Source organism: Pseudochaenichthys georgianus, unplaced genomic scaffold (genome assembly GCF_902827115.2).
Source record: "Pseudochaenichthys georgianus unplaced genomic scaffold, fPseGeo1.2 scaffold_1084_arrow_ctg1, whole genome shotgun sequence".
Classification (NCBI taxonomy): Eukaryota; Metazoa; Chordata; class Actinopteri; order Perciformes; family Channichthyidae; genus Pseudochaenichthys; species Pseudochaenichthys georgianus.
The window spans coordinates 17,309-39,115 of NW_027262043.1; the positions used below are offsets into that span (position 1 = coordinate 17,309).

Sequence of the window (21,807 nt, forward strand, 5' to 3'; positions counted from 1 at the left end):
CACTTATTGCTAGGGTGCCACTGGTTACGGTGCCGCGTGCCAGGGGTTGCCGACCCCTGGCTTAGAGGCTAGTTTTACATCTGCTGTTCATTAGCCTGAAGCTTTCCTTGAATAACAAAAAATAAACAATATGAGTAAAAAAAAAAAATTCTAATTTGTGGTAAGAACGCAAAATGTTTACACTTTGACTTTATATGCGAATAAAATAATGAAATTATTATTAAAAAAAATCACAGGGATGTATGTTTATTTTTTTTCAGTTTACATTTTTCAATATTTATTTATAGTTTTTTTATTCAAATTTGTATTTTATTCATTTTAAATTCATTACATTTTTAATTACCTGTGCAGTTCCTGCTTTTCTGCTGCTGCGATAATTTAATTATTTTCCAATTTGGATCACAAGCTAACAGACAGTTAAATAATTAGAATGAAATAAAATAAAAATGTCTTGTTTTTTTGTGCAAGTTGAAATCACGAAGAGGGCTGCTCGTTCCGCTACAGCTGCAGCTTATTATTTATTTTTTCTGATATTATTTTATATTTACCCGTCACTCTCTCTTTCCCGTAGTCGAGGGTAGCCATGGTAACGACGGGCTGTTGCTGGGGCGACCGATGGAGGAGTCCGAGCAGCCAATCGCTGACAAGTCTCTGCTGGAAATCGTGGACGGGATCGTGATGATGTACAACCTGAGCGTCCACCAGCAGCTGGGCAAGGTCAGGGACACTTCCTCGAGTCAAAATCCAGAAAAAGTCAAAATGCTGAGAACAGCAACATTCTGCCAAAAGTGGTCTAAGCTCTGAAAATAGTAGAAATTCACAAATAAGGAAAAAATTCTGAAAAAAAGTAAAAATTCTGAAAGAAAAAAATTAATTCCGTAAAAATTCTGAAAACACCAACATTCTGCCAAAAATGGTCAAAGTAGTACAAATTCTACGATAAATAAATCCTGACAAAAAAGTCTAAATCCTGAAAAAGTCAAACATTCTGAGAACATTTAGAAAATTCTTAGAAAAAGTCAACATTTTGTAGAAAAAATTAAACTCTTAAAAATTGTCAAAGTTCCGAAAATGGTATACATTTTAAAAAAAGTCAAAATTATGTGAAAAATATGTCAGTCTTCTGAGAAAAGTCAGAATTAAGGGGACAGCCATTTTGCCAGTGCCTTGTTCCCAGGCCAAGTCCCTACAGACTGAGACACTGGGGGTGTTTCTCAATGTCGAGGAAGGCTGCTCCTGAGCTGCAAAGCATTGTGGGGATTTTAAGACCGCAGAGTCTACACATGTGCAGCCTCGAAATTTCTCGCTACGAAGTACGCCGGCCTTGGTAGAATTCCAAGTATGCTGGACATTGGAACAGTCCTTCAGCGGCACTCGATGACGTAGTTTGCTTGAAATAGTGGCTCTGGAGCAGCCTTCCTCGACATTGAGAAACACCCAGAGCTATACAAAATTACAAAAAAAAAGAGAAAATTACAAAAAAGAAACAATTCTGTAAAATGTCAACAATTGACAACATTTTTTTTTTTGAGAAAAGTACAAATTCTGAGAAAACATTACAATTCTGAATGAAAGGTAGACATTCTGAGACATTTCTGAAACATTTCAAAAGTTATCAAAAAAGTCAAAATTCTGTAGGAAAAAAAGAAATTCTGAATAAAATAGTGAATTCAAGTCAAAGTCAAGTCTCAGTTCCTCCCGGGCTGAATAGAGCAATCTGAGCATCCTCAGCACACCGCTACATTTTACAGAAGCTTAACCAACTGAGATGATTCCCAGATGTTTGTTGACATGAAGCCAATATCAGTCACTCTCCTCTCTGAAGCGTCACATTCAAACAACAACAACAACAACAACAACATGTTTTATTTATGTTTTTCTTCCTCCTCCTCTCTCCTGACCTCTGACCCCTCTGTTATTGTCCTGGCTCTCTCATTTAGAAATAAACCCATCAGAGCAGAACACTGTATTTCTATCCGTCTCCATCTCTGCTGTGAATTACTCGTTGTTTTGTTGTTATGATTGAAGTTATTCAAACCCCGGCTTCTGATTGGTCCTCATCCCAGCAGACTGAGGGACTTAAAAGAGAGCAATTTAGGTTTTAATAAAAGTCGTCCAGCGGCTTCTTATTCAAAGTTTTAGGATTTACAAAAACATCTTTCTGACACCAGCTGATTCTTTGGGAAGTTGGGGGTTCATCTCCTCCCCAAAGTCTCTGTAAGCCGGTTATTTATTATCCGAGACATTTCAGTCTCGAGGACAGGAAAACCTCCAAAATCCAAATCCAGGAGTCTGTTGTCCGTAGATTTCTCCTAAATTCACCAAAACATAACGCCTCATTAGCATATTTACAGATAACCAGAAAACCGTTTTTCAGAGAAAAAATGTTGACTGACACGTATTTGTCTATATTACACGTTGTCTGACATGTTTAAATATGCAAATGAGGCATTATGTAAAGCTAACTCTGCAGACACGAACTCTGAACAGCCTTTACTCAAGTAGAAGTACACAGTTCCTTTACTCAAGTAGAAGTACACAGTTCCTTCACTCAAGTAGAAGTACACAGTTCCTTCACTCAAGTAGAAGTACACAGTTCCTTTACTCAAGTAGAAGTACACAGTTCCTTTACTCAAGTAGAAGTACACGTCATTTACTCAAGTAGAAGTACACAGCCTTTACTCAAGTAGAAGTACACATCCTTTACTCAAGTAGAAGTACACATCATTTACTCAAGTAGAAGTACATGTCCTTTACTCAAGTAGAAGTACACAGCCTTTACTCAAGTAGAAGTACATGTCCTTTACTCAAGTAGAAGTACACAGCCTTTACTCAAGTAGAAGTACACATCCTTTACTCAAGTAGAAGTACACATCCTTTACTCAAGTAGAAGTACACATCCTTTACTCAAGTAGAAGTACACAGTTCCTTTACTCAAGTAGAAGTACACATCCTTTTACTCAAGTAGAAGTACACAGTTCCTTTACTCAAGTAGAAGTACACATCCTTTACTCAAGTAGAAGTACACATCCTTTACTCAAGTAGAAGTACACAGTTCCTTTACTCAAGTAGAAGTACACATCCTTTACTCAAGTAGAAGTACACATCCTTTACTCAAGTAGAAGTACACAGTTCCTTCACTCAAGTAGAAGTACACAGTTCCTTTACTCAAGTAGAAGTACACAGTTCCTTTACTCAAGTAGAAGTACGCGTCCTTTACTCAAGTAGAAGTACACACATCCTTTACTCAAGTAGAAGTACACACATCCTTTACTCAAGTAGAAGTACACACATCCTTTACTCAAGTAGAAGTACACACATCCTTTACTCAAGTAGAAGTACACACATCCTTTACTCAAGTAGAAGTACACACATCCTTTACTCAAGTAGAAGTACACACATCCTTTACTCAAGTAGAAGTACACATCCTTTACTCAAGTCGAAGTACACATCCTTACTCAAGTAGAAGTACACATCCTTTACTCAAGTAGAAGTACACATCCTTTACTCAAGTAGAAGTACACACATCCTTTACTCAAGTAGAAGTACACACATCCTTTACTCAAGTAGAAGTACACACATCCTTTACTCAAGTAGAAGTACACACATCCTTTACTCAAGTAGAAGTACACAATCCTTTTACTCAAGTAGAAGTACACACATCCTTTACTCAAGTAGAAGTACACACATCCTTTACTCAAGTAGAAGTACACACATCCTTTACTCAAGTAGAAGTACACACATCCTTTACTCAAGTAGAAGTACACACATCCTTTACTCAACTAGAAGTACACACTTCCTTTACTCAAGTAGAAGTACACACATCCTTTACTCAAGTAGAAGTACACACATCCTTTACTCAAGTAGAAGTACACACATCCTTTACTCAAGTAGAAGTACACATCCTTTACTCAAGTAGAAGTACACACATCCTTTACTCAAGTAGAAGTACACATCCTTTACTCAAGTAGAAGTACACATCCTTTACTCAAGTAGAAGTACACATCCTTTACTCAAGTAGAAGTACACACATCCTTTACTCAAGTAGAAGTACACACTTCCTTTACTCAAGTAGAAGTACACACATCCTTTACTCAAGTAGAAGTACACATCCTTTACTCAAGTAGAAGTACACACATCCTTTACTCAAGTAGAAGTACACACATCCTTTACTCAAGTAGAAGTACACACATCCTTTACTCAAGTAGAAGTACACACATCCTTTACTCAAGTAGAAGTACACACATCCTTTACTCAAGTAGAAGTACACAGTTCCTTTACTCAAGTAGAAGTACGCGTCATTTACTCAAGTAGAAGTACACATCCTTTACTCAAGTAGAAGTACACATCCTTTACTCAAGTAGAAGTACACATCCTTTACTAAGTAGAAGTACACATCCTTTACTCAAGTAGAAGTACACATCCTTTACTCAAGTAGAAGTACACAGTTCCTTTACTAAGTAGAAGTACACATCCTTTACTCAAGTAGAAGTACACAGTTCCTTTACTCAAGTAGAAGTACACAGTTCCTTTACTCAAGTAGAAGTACACATCCTTTACTCAAGTAGAAGTACACATCCTTTACTCAAGTAGAAGTACACACATCCGTTACTCAAGTAGAAGTACACACATCCGTTACTCAAGTAGAAGTACACACATCCTTTACTCAAGTAGAAGTACACACATCCTTTACTCAAGTAGAAGTACACACATCCTTTACTCAAGTAGAAGTACACACATCCTTTACTCAAGTAGAAGTACACACATCCTTTACTCAAGTAGAAGTACACACATCCTTTACTCAAGTAGAAGTACACATCCTTTACTCAAGGAGAAGTACACATCATGTACTCAAGTAGAAGTACACATCCTTTACTCAAGTAGAAGTACACGTCCTTTACTCAAGTAGAAGTACACAGTTCCTTTACTCAAGTAGAAGTACACAGTTCCTTTACTCAAGTAGAAGTACGCGTCATTTACTCAAGTAGAAGTACACATCCTTTACTCAAGTAGAAGTACACATCCTTTACTCAAGTAGAAGTACACATCCTTTACTAAGTAGAAGTACACATCCTTTACTCAAGTAGAAGTACACATCCTTTACTCAAGTAGAAGTACACAGTTCCTTTACTAAGTAGAAGTACACATCCTTTACTCAAGTAGAAGTACACATCCTTTACTCAAGTAGAAGTACACATCCTTTACTCAAGTAGAAGTACACAGTTCCTTTACTCAAGTAGAAGTACACATCCTTTACTCAAGTAGAAGTACACATCCTTTACTCAAGTAGAAGTACACACATCCGTTACTCAAGTAGAAGTACACACATCCTTTACTCAAGTAGAAGTACACACATCCTTTACTCAAGTAGAAGTACACACATCCTTTACTCAGGTAGAAGTACACACATCCTTTACTCAAGTAGAAGTACACACATCCTTCACTCAAGTAAAAGTACAGATACTCGTGTTTAAAATACTCTGGTAAAAGTAGAAGTACTGACTAAACTTCTTTCCTCAAGTCAAAGTAAAGAGGCTTTGAAGTGTCCTTCAGTAGAAAGTACCCATAACTAGCAGCTGTTTTAAAGAGTACCTGACCTCCCTTTATATCAATAGAACAATAATGTCATTGTTAGCTAATGAATGTTTCCATGCCGACCAACGGCAACATGACAACGTTTCCATTGGTCCCTCTTCTTTAGAGAAGACCAGGAAGTGATGGATACACGGATCGTGCTCCAACCAATAGGCACGCAGTGACTCTAAAGAATAATGACCACGCCCCAACACACATTCAGACTAAAGGAACCAGCTGTTTGGAAATGAGAGAAGTAGAAAGTACAGGTATTTGAGTTCAACATGTGAGAAGTAGAAAGTACAGGTATTTGGGTTCAACATGAGAGAAGTAGAAAGTACAGGTATTTGAGTTCAACATGAGAGAAGTAGAAAGTACAGGTATTTGGGTTCAACATGAGAGAAGTAGAAAGTACAGGTATTTGAGTTCAACATGAGAGAAGTAGAAAGTACAGGTATTTGAGTTCAACATGTAAGAAGTAGAAAGTACAGGTATTTGAGTTCAACATGTAAGAAGTAGAAAGTACAGGTATTTGAGTTCAACATGTAAGAAGTAGAAAGTACAGGTATTTGAGTTCAACATGAGAGAAGTAGAAAGTACAGGTATTTGAGTTCAACATGAGAGAAGTAGAAAGTACAGGTATTTGAGTTCAACATGTAAGAAGTAGAAAGTACAGGTATTTGTGTTCAACATGTGAGAAGTAGAAAGTACAGGTATTTGTGTTCAACATGTAAGAAGTAGAAAGTACAGGTATTTGAGTTCAACATGTGAGAAGTAGAAAGTACAGGTATTTGGGTTCAACATGAGAGAAGTAGAAAGTACAGGTATTTGAGTTCAACATGTAAGAAGTAGAAAGTACAGGTATTTGAGTTCAACATGTAAGAAGTAGAAAGTACAGGTATTTGAGTTCAACATGTGAGAAGTAGAAAGTACAGGTATTTGAGTTCAACATGAGAGAAGTAGAAAGTACAGGTATTTGGGTTCAACATGTAAGAAGTAGAAAGTACAGGTATTTGGGTTCAACATGTAAGAAGTAGAAAGTACAGGTATTTGGGTTCAACATGTAAGAAGTAGAAAGTACAGGTATTTGAGTTCAACATGTGAGAAGTAGAAAGTACAGGTATTTGAGTTCAACATGAGAGAAGTAGAAAGTACAGGTATTTGGGTTCAACATGTAAGAAGTAGAAAGTACAGGTATTTGAGTTCAACATGTGAGAAGTAGAAAGTACAGGTATTTGAGTTCAACATGTAAGAAGTAGAAAGTACAGGTATTTGAGTTCAACATGTAAGAAGTAGAAAGTACAGGTATTTGGGTTCAACATGTAAGAAGTAGAAAGTACAGGTATTTGGGTTCAACATGTAAGAAGTAGAAAGTACAGGTATTTGAGTTCAACATGTAAGAAGTAGAAAGTACAGGTATTTGGGTTCAACATGTGAGAAGTAGAAAGTACAGGTATTTGAGTTCAACATGTAAGAAGTAGAAAGTACAGGTATTTGGGTTCAACATGTAAGAAGTAGAAAGTACAGGTATTTGGGTTCAACATGTAAGAAGTAGAAAGTACAGGTATTTGTGTTCAACATGTAAGAAGTAGAAAGTTCAGGTATTTGTGTTCAACATGTAAGAAGTAGAAAGTACAGGTATTTGTGTTCAACATGTAAGAAGTAGAAAGTACAGGTATTTGTGTTCAACATGTAAGAAGTAGAAAGTTCAGGTATTTGTGTTCAACATGAGAGAAGTAGAAAGTACAGGTATTTGAGTTCAACATGTAAGAAGTAGAAAGTACAGGTATTTGGGTTCAACATGTAAGAAGTAGAAGGTACAGGTATTTGAGTTCAACATGTAAGAAGTAGAAAGTACAGGTATTTGAGTTCAACATGTAAGAAGTAGAAAGTACAGGTATTTGGGTTCAACATGTAAGAAGTAGAAAGTACAGGTATTTGAGTTCAACATGTGAGAAGTAGAAAGTACAGGTATTTGAGTTCAACATGTAAGAAGTAGAAAGTACAGGTATTTAAGTTCAACATGTGAGAAGTAGAAAGTACAGGTATTTGTGTTCAACTTGAGAGAAGTAGAAAGTACAGGTATTTGTGTTCAACATGTAAGAAGTAGAAAGTACAGGTATTTGGGTTCAACATGTAAGAAGTAGAAAGTACAGGTATTTGAGTTCAACATGTGAGAAGTAGAAAGTACAGGTATTTGAGTTCAACATGTAAGAAGTAGAAAGTACAGGTATTTGAGTTCAACATGAGAGAAATAGAAAGTACAGGTATTTGAGTTCAACATGAGAGAAATAGAAAGTACAGGTATTTGAGTTCAACATGTAAGAAGTAGAAAGTACAGGTATTTGAGTTCAACATGAGAGAAATAGAAAGTACAGGTATTTGGGTTCAACATGTAAGAAGTAGAAAGTACAGGTATTTGAGTTCAACATGTAAGAAGTAGAAAGTACAGGTATTTGAGTTCAACATGTAAGAAGTAGAAAGTACAGGTATTTGAGTTCAACATGAGAGAAATAGAAAGTACAGGTATTTGGGTTCAACATGTAAGAAGTAGAAAGTACAGGTATTTGAGTTCAACATGTAAGAAGTAGAAAGTACAGGTATTTGAGTTCAACATGTAAGAAGTAGAAAGTACAGGTATTTGAGTTCAACATGTAAGAAGTAGAAAGTACAGGTATTTGGGTTCAACATGTAAGAAGTAGAAAGTACAGGTATTTGAGTTCAACATGTAAGAAGTAGAAAGTACAGGTATTTGAGTTCAACATGTAAGAAGTAGAAAGTACAGGTATTTGAGTTCAACATGTGAGAAGTAGAAAGTACAGGTATTTGAGTTCAACATGTGAGAAGTAGAAAGTACAGGTATTTGGGTTCAACATGTAAGAAGTAGAAAGTACAGGTATTTGAGTTCAACATGTGAGAAGTAGAAAGTACAGGTATTTGAGTTCAACATGTAAGAAGTAGAAAGTACAGGTATTTGAGTTCAACATGAGAGAAGTAGAAAGTACAGGTATTTGAGTTCAACATGTGAGAAGTAGAAAGTACAGGTATTTGAGTTCAACATGTGAGAAGTAGAAAGTACAGGTATTTGAGTTCAACATGTAAGAAGTAGAAAGTACAGGTATTTGAGTTCAACATGTAAGAAGTAGAAAGTACAGGTATTTGAGTTCAACATGTAAGAAGTAGAAAGTACAGGTATTTGAGTTCAACGTGTAAGAAGTAGAAAGTACAGGTATTTGAGTTCAACGTGTGAGAAGTAGAAAGTACAGGTATTTGTGTTCAACATGTAAGAAGTAGAAAGTACAGGTATTTGAGTTCAACATGTGAGAAGTAGAAAGTACAGGTATTTGGGTTCAACATGTAAGAAGTAGAAAGTACAGGTATTTGTGTTCAACATGTAAGAAGTAGAAAGTACAGGTATTTGAGTTCAACATGTGAGAAGTAGAAAGTACAGGTATTTGTGTTCAACATGTAAGAAGTAGAAAGTACAGGTATTTGAGTTCAGCATGTGAGAAGTCAAAGTAAAAAGTGGTCAGAAAAATAAGTGGTGGAGTAAAGTACTGAAACATGTACTTAAATTCAGTAACAAAGTATTTGTACTCCACTACTTCCCAACTGAATGAAACAAGGACCTTTGAACGTGTCTTTATGCCCTGGTCTGGATGCAGTACCAGCAGTGAGCTGAGGGGGTCACTTCATCATGTGCTCTCTCTCTACAGATGGTGGTGGTCTCAGACGACGTCCATGAGTACGCCGTGGCTCTGAAGGACACCGAGGAGAAGATCGCCCGCTGCCCGGCTAAAGTACGCTTCTCCCTCCTGCTCTGTGTTCCTCAATGGTCTCCTGTCAGGCACACGTCCCGTTCTGATGTCTTTTCTACGTAACCACGTGCCCCCCCCGTGTGTCAGGAGACCCTCTCTCTTTCCCCCACACACCCAAACAGAAGGGACGAGGCTCGAAGGGTCTGTTTGGTATTTTGAGCAAAGCACTTCATAGACGTGTGATTTTATATATTAATATAAAGTTAGTATAATAGGAGACCTTTCAGCCTCTGGAACGTTCCTCTGAGCTGCTCTCATCAGCTTCGTGCACCAGCAAGAGTCACCCGCCGTCAACACACACACACACACACACACACACACACACACACACACACACACACACACACACACACACACACACACACACACACACACACTCTCTCACTCACTCTTTTTATCGCCAAGCCTCACGAACAGATGTTTGAGATGTTGTTCAGTGGAAATGTGAAAGCGCTGAACACTAGGAGCAGAACACTAGAGGCCATATGAATTTATAGTTCACACATTAAATATAATGTGCATATGAACTCTTACCCAGCAGAGTGTTCAGAAATGAGCTTTGTTCTATATTCACTGATTGCTGCTTCCTGCTTCCTGTTTCCTGCTTCCTTCTTCCTGTTTCCTGTTTCCTTCTTCCTGTGTCCTGTTTCCTGTTTCATGTGTCCTGTTTCCTGTTTCCTGTGTCCTGGTTCCTTCTTCATGTGTCCTGCTTCCTGTTTCCTGTGTCCTGTTTCCTTCTTCCTGTTTCCTGTGTCCTGTTTCCTTCTTCCTGTTTCCTGTGTTCTGCTTCCTGTTTCCTGTGTCCTGTTTCCTTCTTCCTGCTTCCTGTTTCCTGTGTCCTGCTTCCTGTTCACTTCTTTCCTAATTCCTGTGTCCTGCTTCCTATTTCCTTCATCCTGCTTCCTGTTTCCTTCATCCTGTTTCCTGCTTCCTATTTCCTTCATCCTGCTTCCTGTTTCCTTCATCCTGCTTCTTGATTCCTATTTCCTTCATCCTGCTTCCTTCATCCTATTTCCTGTTTTTTGCTTCCTGTTTCCTTCATCCTGTTTCCCTGCTTCCTGTTTCCTTCATCCTGCTTCCTTCATCCTTTTTCCTTCTTTTTCTTTTTTCCTGCTTCCTGTTTCCTCCTTTTCCTGTTTCTTGTTTCCTGCTTCCTGCTTGCTGTTTCCCTAATTCCTTCATCCTTTTCCCTTCTTTCCTAATTCCTGTGTCCTTCTCCCTGCTTCCTCCAGAGAGCGGACATCCTGGACGAGCTGCAGAAGAGTCAGAAGGTTTTCTCAGAGAAGTTGAACCACCTGAGCCGCAGACTGGCCTGGATCAACGCCACCATCTACTCCAAGGTCTCCACCTGACCATCGAAACACACTCTGCAGCTCGTCTCGTACGATGGTAGGGACACGTCAGGTTACCATTCTAACTATCTACCGGGTGTGTGTGTGTGTGTGTGTGTGTGTGTGTGCGCGCAGGAGAAGATGCTGGACGTGTACTGGCTGCTGTGTGTGTGCATCAGGACCATTGAACACGCTGATAACACAGGTTCTCTGTTCGCCTTCGCTCCGGAGTTCTACCTGAACGTGGCGATGAACGCCTACAGCGCTCTGAAGAACTACTTCAGCCCCGCCAACAGCATGGAGGAGCTGCCAGGTACACACGCACACACGCACACGCACACACACACGCACGCACACACGCACACGCACGCACACACGCACGCACACACGCACACACACACACACACACTCACACACACACACACTCACACCCACACACGCACACACGCACACGCACACACACACGCACGCACACACGCACACACACACACACACACACACACACACACACACACACACGTATGACGTAAAATATAAAGTTTGTGCTTGTTTTCCTCTTCAGGTTACGAGGAAACGTTGACTCAGCTCGCAGCGATCCTTGCCAAACACTTTGCAGATCCACGTATAGTGGGGACAGGTAACACACACACACACACACACACACACACACACACACACACACACACACACACACACACACACACACACACACACACACACACACCCTGAGATATGTATGTTTATACTCTCACAGCACGTGCACGCTGTTTGTAATGAGCACGTTGCACGCCTGGCAGAAGGAGAATCAGTTTTGTTCCTGAGACGAGGCTCTTATCTTGGGTTTTTTACGCTTTTAATTTACAACAACATTTTGAGACGTTAATAATATTGAACTTGATATTCACGTGATGAACTGAATATGCCGATATCTCCCGCAGCACGTTTCTCTGCCTCCTCTCAGACTTCCCGTGTTTCATGGTTCAGAGGTATTTACCACGTCTCCTCGAGCTCCTGCTGATCCGCGCAGCAGCCGCTCACTGGGCAATCAATCACGAGCTGTCGCTCCTGGAGAGACGAGCCATTATCCCTTTCTGCAGGACCGGGATAAGAGATGTAACGAGATCAATCTTCCTTAGTCTCTCAGCAGGAAGTGAGACGCCGTGTTCGCACCACCGGCTGTTCGCCTGTGCTTTTAAAATGTAAATAGAGGAGGTCACTGGAAAAGCTAAAGAACAGAATATAGCAAACGTGCAGGTGAACAGGATGAAAGGAAAGCGAGCTGCAGATTCAGACCAACGAGGATTTCACATTTTCATCCATATCTCTTTTTAAACTGCACAGTTCTTCCTCATTTACTTCTGCACATATTTTAGTTAAACGGCTCCTTATGCTGCTACTCATTTTGTACCATGGTTGTGAACTTATTTTATTTGACTTCTTGACCTGTTTCCTGTTTCCTTTTGCCTGCTTCCTGTGTCCTTCATCCTGCTTCCTGTTTCCATCATCCTGTTTTCGGCTTCCTGTTTCCTTCATCCTGTTTCCTTCATCCTGTTTCCTTCATCCTGCTTCCGGCTTCCTGTTTCGTTCATCCTGTTTCCTTCATCCTGTTTCCTTCATCCTGCTTCCAGCTTCCTGTTTCCGGCTTCCTGTTTCCGGCTTCCTGTTTCCTTCATCCTGTTTCCGGCTTCCTGTTTCCTTCATCCTGTTTCCGCCATCCTGTTTCCGGCTTCCTGTTTCCTTCATCATGTTTCCTTCATCCTGTTTCCGGCTTCCTGTTTCCGGCTTCCTGTTTCCTTCATCCTGTTTCCTTCATCCTGCTTCCGGCTTACTGTTTCCTTCATCCTGTTTCCTTCATCCTGTTTCCTTCATCCTGTTTCCGGCTTCCTGTTTCCGGCTTCCTGTTTCCTTCATCCTGTTTCCGGCTTCCTGTTTCCGGCTTCCTGTTGCCTTCATCCTGTTTCCTTCATCCTGTTTCCGGCTTCCTCTTTCCTTCATCCTGTTTCCGGCTTCCTGTTTCCTTCATCCTGTTTCCTTCATCCTGTTTCCGGCTTCCTGTTTCCTTCATCCTGTTTCCGGCTTCCTATTTCTTTCATCCTGTTTCCTTCATCCTGTTTCCTTCATCCTGTTTCTTTCATCCTGTTTCCTTCATCCTGTTTCCTTCATCCTGTTTCCGGCTTCCTGTTTCCGGCTTCCTGTTTCCTGCTTCCTGTTTCCGGCTTCCTGTTTCCTTCATCATGTTCCCTTCATCCTGTTTCCGGCTTCCTGTTTCCGGCTTCCTGTTTCCTTCATCCTGTTTCCTTCATCCTGCTTCCGGCTTCCTGCTTCCGGCTTACTGTTTCCTTCATCCTGTTTCCTTCATCCTGTTTCCTTCATCCTGTTTCCGGCTTCCTGTTTCCGGCTTCCTGTTTCCGGCTTCCTGTTGCCTTCATCCTGTTTCCTTCATCCTGTTTCCGGCTTCCTCTTTCCTTCATCCTGTTTCCGGCTTCCTGTTTCCTTCATCCTGTTTCCTTCATCCTGTTTCCTTCATCCTGTTTCCGGCTTCCTGTTTCCGGCTTCCTATTTCCTTCATCCTGTTTCCTTCATCCTGTTTCCTTCATCCTGTTTCCGGCTTCCTGTTTCCTGCTTCCTGTTTCCTACTTCCTGTTTCCTGCTTCCTGTTTATTTCTTATTTCATTTCATTTGACTTTACTCAATTCTTTATTCAATTTTGTATTTTATTAAATGTTCTATTATTATTTTATTTTTAATTTAATTACATTTGATTGAACTTTTTCTATTGTATTTATTTATTTTATTTGATTGTAATCTATTTACACTTTGTTTTGTTTGCCTCTTTATTTAAGATATCAGTATTTGTTACCTGCAGTCTCTTTTCACAGAGTGCATGTCCTGTCATGTGTTATAACCTTCATCTATGTAAACACCTTCCTGTGACAGCAGCGTGACGTTTACAAGGTTTTAGTTTGTGTTTTAATATTAATTTATATTCATATTTGCAGATATCAAGGACTCCCTGATGCAGGCGCTGGCGAGCTACGTCTGTTACCCACAATCCCTCAGGGCGGTGGAGCGAATCCCCGAGGAACAGTGAGTGATTACTCCTTTATTATTTCATATGTGTTATGCCGTGTTATGCATGCCCACCGAGAGATGCATGCACCTCGCGGGAGCGCGCACAGCGTAAAGCAAAAACTCCCAGACATTTCAATGATCTGTGCGGAAAAGTACGGTTTGGAAACTATATCATTTCCTTTTGGAAAACACGGCAAACACCGGAGCCTCGCTGCGGTGAAACTTTGGCGCTGTTACGAGTTTGTTCTAATCTCTCAAAGTGACAGACTGCTTTCAGATTTTTCCGTCATTGTTAAAAAAAATATTCGCTTAATGCGACCACTGCTGTCCCAGCAACATCAGTCCCACCAACATCTGTCCCAGTAACACCAGTCCCATCAACACCTGTCCCAGCAACATCAGTCCCACCAACATCTGTCCCAGTAACACCAGTCCCATCAACACCTGTCCCAGCAACATCTGTCCCAGCAACATCTGTCCCAGCAACATCTGTCCCATCAACATCTGTCCCAGCAACATCTGTCCCAGCGAGAGAGTTGTTTCCACAGCAGGGGGTTTTGCAAACGCCCAAACATCCCAGCTTCTACCTGTGAGTGAGTGAGTGAGTGAGTGAGTGAGTGAGTTTTTGGTATCGTTACATCCCTATAATCTATACATTAATTTACTAGCTTTCTAATGATTTAATAACATAGATGTACAGAAGACCACATTAACCGCACTAGACAATATATTAATTGTTAAATATAATAATTTAATATATTGAAAACAACATTATATTTAGATGTAATATATAAAAGATGTATGTAATGAGCTGATACAGAGTGTGTTGTGCAGGCGCGTGGCGATGATGAGGAACCTGCTGGCCCCCTACGAGCAGCGGCCCTGGGCTCAGACCAACTGGATCCTGGTGCGCCTCTGGAGGGTGAGACAACCTCAGAAACTACATTTCCCATCAGCCCCGGCTCCACTCGGGCTCCAGTTGATTTAATACACGAACTGAGAGCAAAAATAACAAAGGATATTCAGAGCAGGAGGCAGAAAACTCAAAAGATCCTGATCTTTCGTTACAAAACATTCACTATCTGTGGCTTTTATTTTGAAAAAAGCCTTATCCTGAGCTCTTTATTACAAAACATGTACTATCTGTGGCTTTTATTTTGAAAAAAGCCTTATCCTGAGCTCTTTATTACAAAACATTCACTATCTGTGGCTTTTATTTTGAAAAAAGCCTTATCCTGAGATCTTTATTACAAAACATTTACTATCTGTGGCTTTTATTTTGAAAAAAGCCTTATCCTGAGGTCTTTATTACAAAAACATTTACTATCTGTGGCTTTTATTTTGAAAAACAAGCCTTATCCTGAGCTCTTTATTACAAAACATTCACTATCTGTGGCTTTTATTTTGAAAAAAGCCTTATCCTGAGCTCTTTATTACAAAACATTTACTATCTATGGCTTTTATTTTGAAAAAAGCCTTATCCTGAGCTCTTTATTACAAAACATTTACTATCTGTGGCTTTTATTTTGAAAAAAGCCTTATCCTGAGCTCTTTATTACCAAACATTTACTATCTGTGGCTTTTATTTTGAAAAACAAGCCTTATCCTGAGCTCTTTATTACAAAACATTCACTATCTGTGGCTTTTATTTTGAAAAAAGCCATATCCTGAGCTCTTTATTACAAAACATTTACTATCTGTGGCTTTTATTTTGAAAAACAAGCCTTATCCTGAGCTCTTTATTACAAAACATGTACTATCTGTGGCTTTTATTTTGAAAAAAGCCTTATCCTGAGCTCTTTATTACAAAAACATTTACTATCTGTGGCTTTTATTTTGAAAAACAAGCCTTATCCTGAGCTCTTTATTACAAAACATTTACTATCTGTGGCTTTTATTTTGAAAAACAAGCCTTATCCTGAGCTCTTTATTACAAAACATTCACTATCTGTGGCTTTTATTTTGAAAAAAGCCTTATCCTGAGCTCTTTATTACAAAACATTTACTATCTGTGGCTTTTATTTTGAAAAAAGCCTTATCCTGAGCTCTTTATTACAAAACATTTACTATCTGTGGCTTTTATTTTGAAAAAAGCCTTATCCTGAGCTCTTTATTACAAAACATTTACTATCTGTGGCTTTTATTTTGAAAAAAGCCTTATCCTGAGCTCTTTATTACAAAACATTTACTATCTGTGGCTTTTATTTTGAAAAACAAGCCTTATCCTGAGCTCTTTATTACAAAACATTTACTATCTGTGGCTTTTATTTTGAAAAAAGCCTTATCCTGAGCTCTTTATTACAAAACATTCACTATCTGTGGCTTTTATTTTGAAAAAAGCCTTATCCTGAGCTCTTTATTACAAAACATTTACTATCTGTGGCTTTTATTTTGAAAAACAAGCCTTATCCTGAGCTCTTTATTACAAAACATTCACTATCTGTGGCTTTTATTTTGAAAAAAGCCTTATCCTGAGCTCTTTATTACAAAATATTTACTATCTGTGGCTTTTATTTTGAAAAAAGCCTTATCCTGAGCTCTTTATTACAAAACATTTACTATCTGTGGCTTTTATTTTGAAAAAAGCCTTATCCTGAGCTCTTTATTACAAAACATGTACTATCTGTGGCTTTTATTTTGAAAAAAGCCTTACCCTGAGCTCTTTATTACAAAACATTCACTATCTGTGGCTTTTATTTTGAAAAAAGCCTTATCCTGAGCTCTTTATTACAAAACATTTACTCTCTGTGGCTTTTATTTTGAAAAAAGCCTTATCCTGAGCTCTTTATTACAAAACATTTACTATCTGTGGCTTTTATTTTGAAAAAAGCCTTACCCTGAGCTCTTTATTACAAAACATTCACTATCTGTGGCTTTTATTTTGAAAAAAGCCTTATCCTGAGCTCTTTATTACAAAACATTTACTCTCTGTGGCTTTTATTTTGAAAAAAGCCTTATCCTGAGCTCTTTATTACAAAACATTTACTATCTGTGGCTTTTATTTTGAAAAACAAGCCTTGTCTAGAACCCCCTTTTAAAATACCGTTACTCTGTGAGGATTTCATTTTGAAAAACTAGACTCGTCACAAGGTTCCTGTTAGTGTACAGTTGCTTTCTATGGCTTTTATTTTGAAAAAAGCCTTATCCTGAGCCCTTTATTACAAAACATTTACTATCTGTGGCTTTTATTTTGAAAAACAAGCCTTGTTCTTAGCTTCCTGTTAGTATACTGTTATTTTCTTGGGCTTTTATTTTGAAAAAATAACCTTGTCTAAAGCTCCCTGTTAGGATACCGTTACTCTGTGATGGTTTTATTTAGAAAACTAGCCTCATCTTAAGCTACCTGTTACAGTAGCTTTCTTTTGATTTTTGGATTTGATATACTTTATTAATCCCCGTGGGGAAATTGTTTCTCTGCATTTGACCCATCCTAGTGTTAGGAGCAGTGTGCTGCCATTTTGAACGGCGCCCGGGGAGCAGTGTGGGGAACGGTGCCTTGCTTCTAGGGCTTTTATTCTGAAAGACAAGCATTGTTCTTAGCTTCCTGTAAATATACCGTTGCTTTTATTTTGAAAAAAGCCTTGTTCTTAGCTTCCTGTTGGTATACAATTACTTTCTTGGGCTTTTATTCTGAAAAACAAGCCTTTTTCTTAGCTTCCTGTAAATATACCGTTTTATTTTGAAAAACAAGCATTGTTCTTAGCTTCTTGTTAGTGTACAGTTACTAAATCCTAGGGTAGGCATCCTAAACTTCCTGTTAATATAAACTTGCTGTCTTTTTATTAGAAGAAAACAAGTTTAATCCTGAACTCTCTGTTCGGATAAAGTTACCATCTGGGGCTTTTATTTTGAAAAATAAGCCTCATCTTAAGCTCGCTGGTAGTGTAGTTACTTTTTCTTGGGCTTTTATTTTGAAAAAACAAGCCTCGTCCTTCACTATTTGCAACATTAAAGTGAATTTTAAAATGATGCATCAATAAATAATAACCCTGTATCAACTACAACTACAACAACAACAACAACCATCACCACAACAACAACAGTAAACTTTATGTGTGCGGTTGTTTTTCAGGGCTGTGGTTTCGGCTACAGATACACTCGTCTTCCTCACCTTCTGAAGACCAAACCAGAGGACGCCAACCTGCCCAGCCTGCAGAGTACGTATCTGTGTGTGTGTTGTGTGTGTGTGTGTGTGTGTGTGTGTGTGTGTGTGGGGGGGTTAGTTTCAGTGTGTTTTCTCGCTGCAGGTCCTCCTGTTTACCTTCATGAATCTCCATAAATAAATTGAGGCCGTGGCTACAGAGGGCATCTCTTTGATTTACGGCTTTAGTTATGTGTGTGTGTGTGTGTGTGTGTGTGTGTGTGTGTGTGTGTGTGTGTGTGTGGAAATAGTTCAGTCAGACACAGCGGCTGTAGAAGCATATTTAATCTCAGCCTCATAAGATTACTTTGCAATTATCCAAAACCACATGGAGGAATCCCATTGGACGAGGGAGACGCTGCCTTCAGGGACCAGCACAGAAACACTGCAGCTCTGTGTTCTAACTGAGAGGATAATTGCTCCATGTGAGGCGTGCCGTCGTCCTCTGCCTCCCCTCCCTCTCCCTCTCTGACTCTCTCCCTCTCTGCCTCCCCTCCTCTCCCTCTCTGACTCTCTCCTCTCCCTCTCTGACTCTCTGCATGATCGTTGCTTTGCTTCTCCTCTGCCTCTCAGGAGATCTGGCCGTTGCTAGTTTCCAAAGTAAGTTCAGTTCCTATGGCCCTCCCTCCTCCTCGGCTCCACCTCACCCCAAAGGCCCTCCCTCCCTCCCTCCCTCGGCTCCACCTCACCCCAAAGGCCCTCCCTCCCTCCCTCCCTCCCTCCCTCGGCTCCACCTCACCCCAAAGGCCCTCCCTCCCTCCCTCCCTCGGCTCCACCTCACCCCAAAGGCCCTCCCTCCCTCCCTCCCTCCCTCGGCTCCACCTCACCCCAAAGGCCCTCACACGCATGAAGGCTCTGCTCTGACTTGCTTATACTATGCATCAAAGTATGGGTTTATACTCTCAACAAAGTGAAATAAGAGGATTGATGATAAGTAATAAGTGGTTGGGAAGTCACTGAATCTGAGAGAAGCAGAGATACTTGAGGGGCGTGTTTAAAACACAGGTTGGTTCTATAAAGAAAAAGTACTCAGATCTTGTTCTTGAGTAAATCTACGTATTTACTGGACACTTTCCTCTTCCTCTGTCCCTCTCCTGTCTCTCTCGTGTCCCTCTCGTGTCTCTCTCGTGTCCCTCTCGTGTCCCTCTCCTGTCTCTCTCGTGTCCCTCTCGTGTCTCTCTCGTGTCCCTCTCGTGTCCCTCTCCTGTCTCTCTCGTGTCCCTCTCGTGTCTCTCTCGTGTCCCTCTCCTGTCTCTCTCGTGTCCCTCTCCTGTCTCTCTCCTGTCTCTCTCGTGTCTCTCTCGTGTCCCTCTCCTGTCTCTCTCGTGTCCCTCTCCTGTCTCTCTCGTGTCCCTCTCGTGTCTCTCTCGTGTCCCTCTCCTGTCCCTCTCCTGTCTCTCTCGTGTCTCTCTCGTGTCCCTCTCCTGTCTCTCTCGTGTCTCTCTCGTGTCCCTTTCCTGTCTCTATCGTGTCTCTCTCGTGTCCCTCTCCTGTCTCTCTCGTGTCCCTCTCCTGTCCCTCTCCTGTCTCTCTCGTGTCTCTCTCGTGTCCCTCTCCTGTCTCTATCGTGTCTCTCTCCTGTCCCTCTCCTGTCTCTCTCGTGTCCCTCTCCTGTCTCTCTCGTGTCTCTCTCCTGTCCCTCTCCTGTCCCTCTCCTGTCTCTCTCGTGTCCCTCTCGTGTCCCTCTCCTGTCTCTCTCGTGTCCCTCTCCTGTCTCTCTCGTGTCCCTCTCCTGTCTCTCTCGTGTCCCTCTCCTGTCCCTCTCCCTCTCGTGTCCCTCTCGTGTCCCTCTCGTGTCCCTCTCCTGTCCCTCTCGTGTCTCTCTCGTGTCCCTCTCCTGTCTCTCTCGTGTCTCTCTCCTGTCTCTATCGTGTCTCTCTCGTGTCCCTCTCCTGTCTCTCTCGTGTCTCTCTCGTGTCCCTCTCCTGTCTCTCTCCTGTCCCTCTCCTCTCGTGTCCCTCTCCTGTCCCTCTCCTGTCCCTCTCGTGTCTCTCTCGTGTCCCTCTCCTGTCTCTCTCATGTCCCTCTCATGTCCCTCTCGTGTCTCTCTCGTGTCCCTCTCCTGTCTCTCTCCTGTCCCTCTCCTCTCGTGTCCCTCTCCTGTCCCTCTCCTCTCCTGTCCCTCTCCTGTCTCTCGTGTCCCTCTCGTGTCCCTCTCCTCTTGTGTCCCTCTCCTGTCTCTCTCATGTCCCTCTCCTGTCTCTCTCGTGTCTCTCTCGTGTCCCTCTCCTGTCTCTCTCGTGTCCCTCTCCTGTATCTCGTGTCCCTCTCGTGTCCCTCTCCTGTCTCTCTCGTGTCCCTCTCCTGTCCCTCTCCTCTCGTGTCCCTCTCCTGTCTCTCTCATGTCCCTCTCCTGTCTCTCTCTCGTGTCTCTCTCGTGTCCCTCTCCTGTCTCTCTCATGTCTCTCTCCTGTCCCTCTCCTGTCCCTCTCCTCTCGCTCTCCTGTCCCTCTCGTGTCCCTCTCCTGTCTCTCTCGTGTCCCTCCCCTCTCCCTCTCCTGTCCTTCTCCTCTCCCTCTCATGTCCCTCTCCTGTCCCTCTCGTGTCCCTCCCCTGTCCCTGTCCCCCGTCTCATGTGTATTAGATAAAGATGGACGCTGTGCTCACTCCCAACAGGAGGAAGAGAACTTAAATGTTGACGTGTTTCTTTATTCTCTCGAGACGAGGCGGAAAGGAAAACGTCTCAACTTCATGTGTTTTTACGATTTAGACAGAATACGATTCTGCTGGGATTAAACAGCGTGAACCGTTTAAGAAACACATAAACGGGTCATTGTTGGTGCTCATTGAAATCGCCTGGTGCACATCTTCGGGAATGTGAACAATTACATTTTAACAAACAAACAGGTAGGGGAAATAATAAAGTAATATCAGTGGGACAGTGATGAACCCAGGTATTCTTCTTCTTCTGTGGACTGTCTTTTCCTCCTGCTCTCTGATTGGTCCTCCTCTGATTGGTGCAGAGCCGTGCCCCTCGCTGCTGCTTCAGAGACACATGGCGGAGCTGCTGAGCGTCGATAAAGAAATGGCCGCCTCGTTCCTGAACAGCGTCTTGAACCAGCTCAACTGGGCCTTCAGCGAGTTCATCGGCATGATCCAAGAGGTGGGTGTTATTGTCATTATTATTGTTGTTGTTGTTGTTATTATGATTGTAAACACATCTATAATACCTGTATCTTCCTGTTTCAGATCCAGCAGGCTGCAGAGCGTCCAGAGAGGAACTTTGTGGACACTCGTCAGTTGAAGGTCAATAACATCACTAACGATCAAACCAATTAAGTGCTACAGGGAAATCTGAAATGTGACTATCATCCAAAACGTAATATGTTAATTAAGATGTGTGTGTGTGTGTGTGTGCAGGTGTGTGCCACATGCTTTGATCTGTCCGTCAGTCTGCTCCGGGTTCTGGAGATGACGGTGACTCTGGTTCCTGAGATCTTCCTGGACTGGACTCGACCGTCTGCAGAGCTGCTGCTGCGGAGACTCGCTCAGGTAAACACACCTGAGGCCTGTACTACGAAGCCGGATGTTCTCTTAGCCGCTAACTTCAGGGTAACTCTGGGTCTCCGGTCCTACGAAGCTGGTTCTCTTTTTAGCGGCTAGATCTCCATGGTAACTTATGCTGAGCGGCTAACCTGCTCCGGAGCAGGTTAGGTTGCAGGCTAAGAGATCAACTCAGTGAAAGCACCGCCTGCTGACCAATCAGAGCTCAGCGTGCGGAGTTTAAAGCGATCAAGTCATATCACAGGAGAAAGGAAAGACGGCCGGCAAAAATCAGCGACTGTGAACGTGAACATGAATAGAATATCACCTCCATCTTCAGAGCAGTCTGACTGTTAGAACATTAGCGTTAAGAAAGCTCTTAAATATC

At 41.3% G+C, this 21,807-nt stretch overlaps 1 protein-coding gene across 1 annotated transcript in view; it reads left to right on the forward strand.

Moving 5' to 3' along the window:
- rnf123 (ring finger protein 123) overlaps positions 1-21,539 on the forward strand; it is a gene marked incomplete at its 5' end in the record, with an annotated part of 37,404 nt that extends 15,865 nt beyond the window's left edge. Inside the window, 11 exons of the mRNA XM_034076867.2 lie at positions 572-717; positions 9,291-9,374; positions 10,625-10,732; positions 10,859-11,036; positions 11,286-11,360; positions 13,723-13,810; positions 14,630-14,717; positions 17,868-17,952; positions 20,900-21,039; positions 21,126-21,182; positions 21,297-21,539. Of these exons, the coding sequence (XP_033932758.1) occupies positions 572-717; positions 9,291-9,374; positions 10,625-10,732; positions 10,859-11,036; positions 11,286-11,360; positions 13,723-13,810; positions 14,630-14,717; positions 17,868-17,952; positions 20,900-21,039; positions 21,126-21,182; positions 21,297-21,539 (1,292 nt within the window). The remainder of the gene's footprint in view (positions 1-571; positions 718-9,290; positions 9,375-10,624; positions 10,733-10,858; positions 11,037-11,285; positions 11,361-13,722; positions 13,811-14,629; positions 14,718-17,867; positions 17,953-20,899; positions 21,040-21,125; positions 21,183-21,296) is intronic.
- Positions 21,540-21,807: the final 268 nt, after the last annotated feature.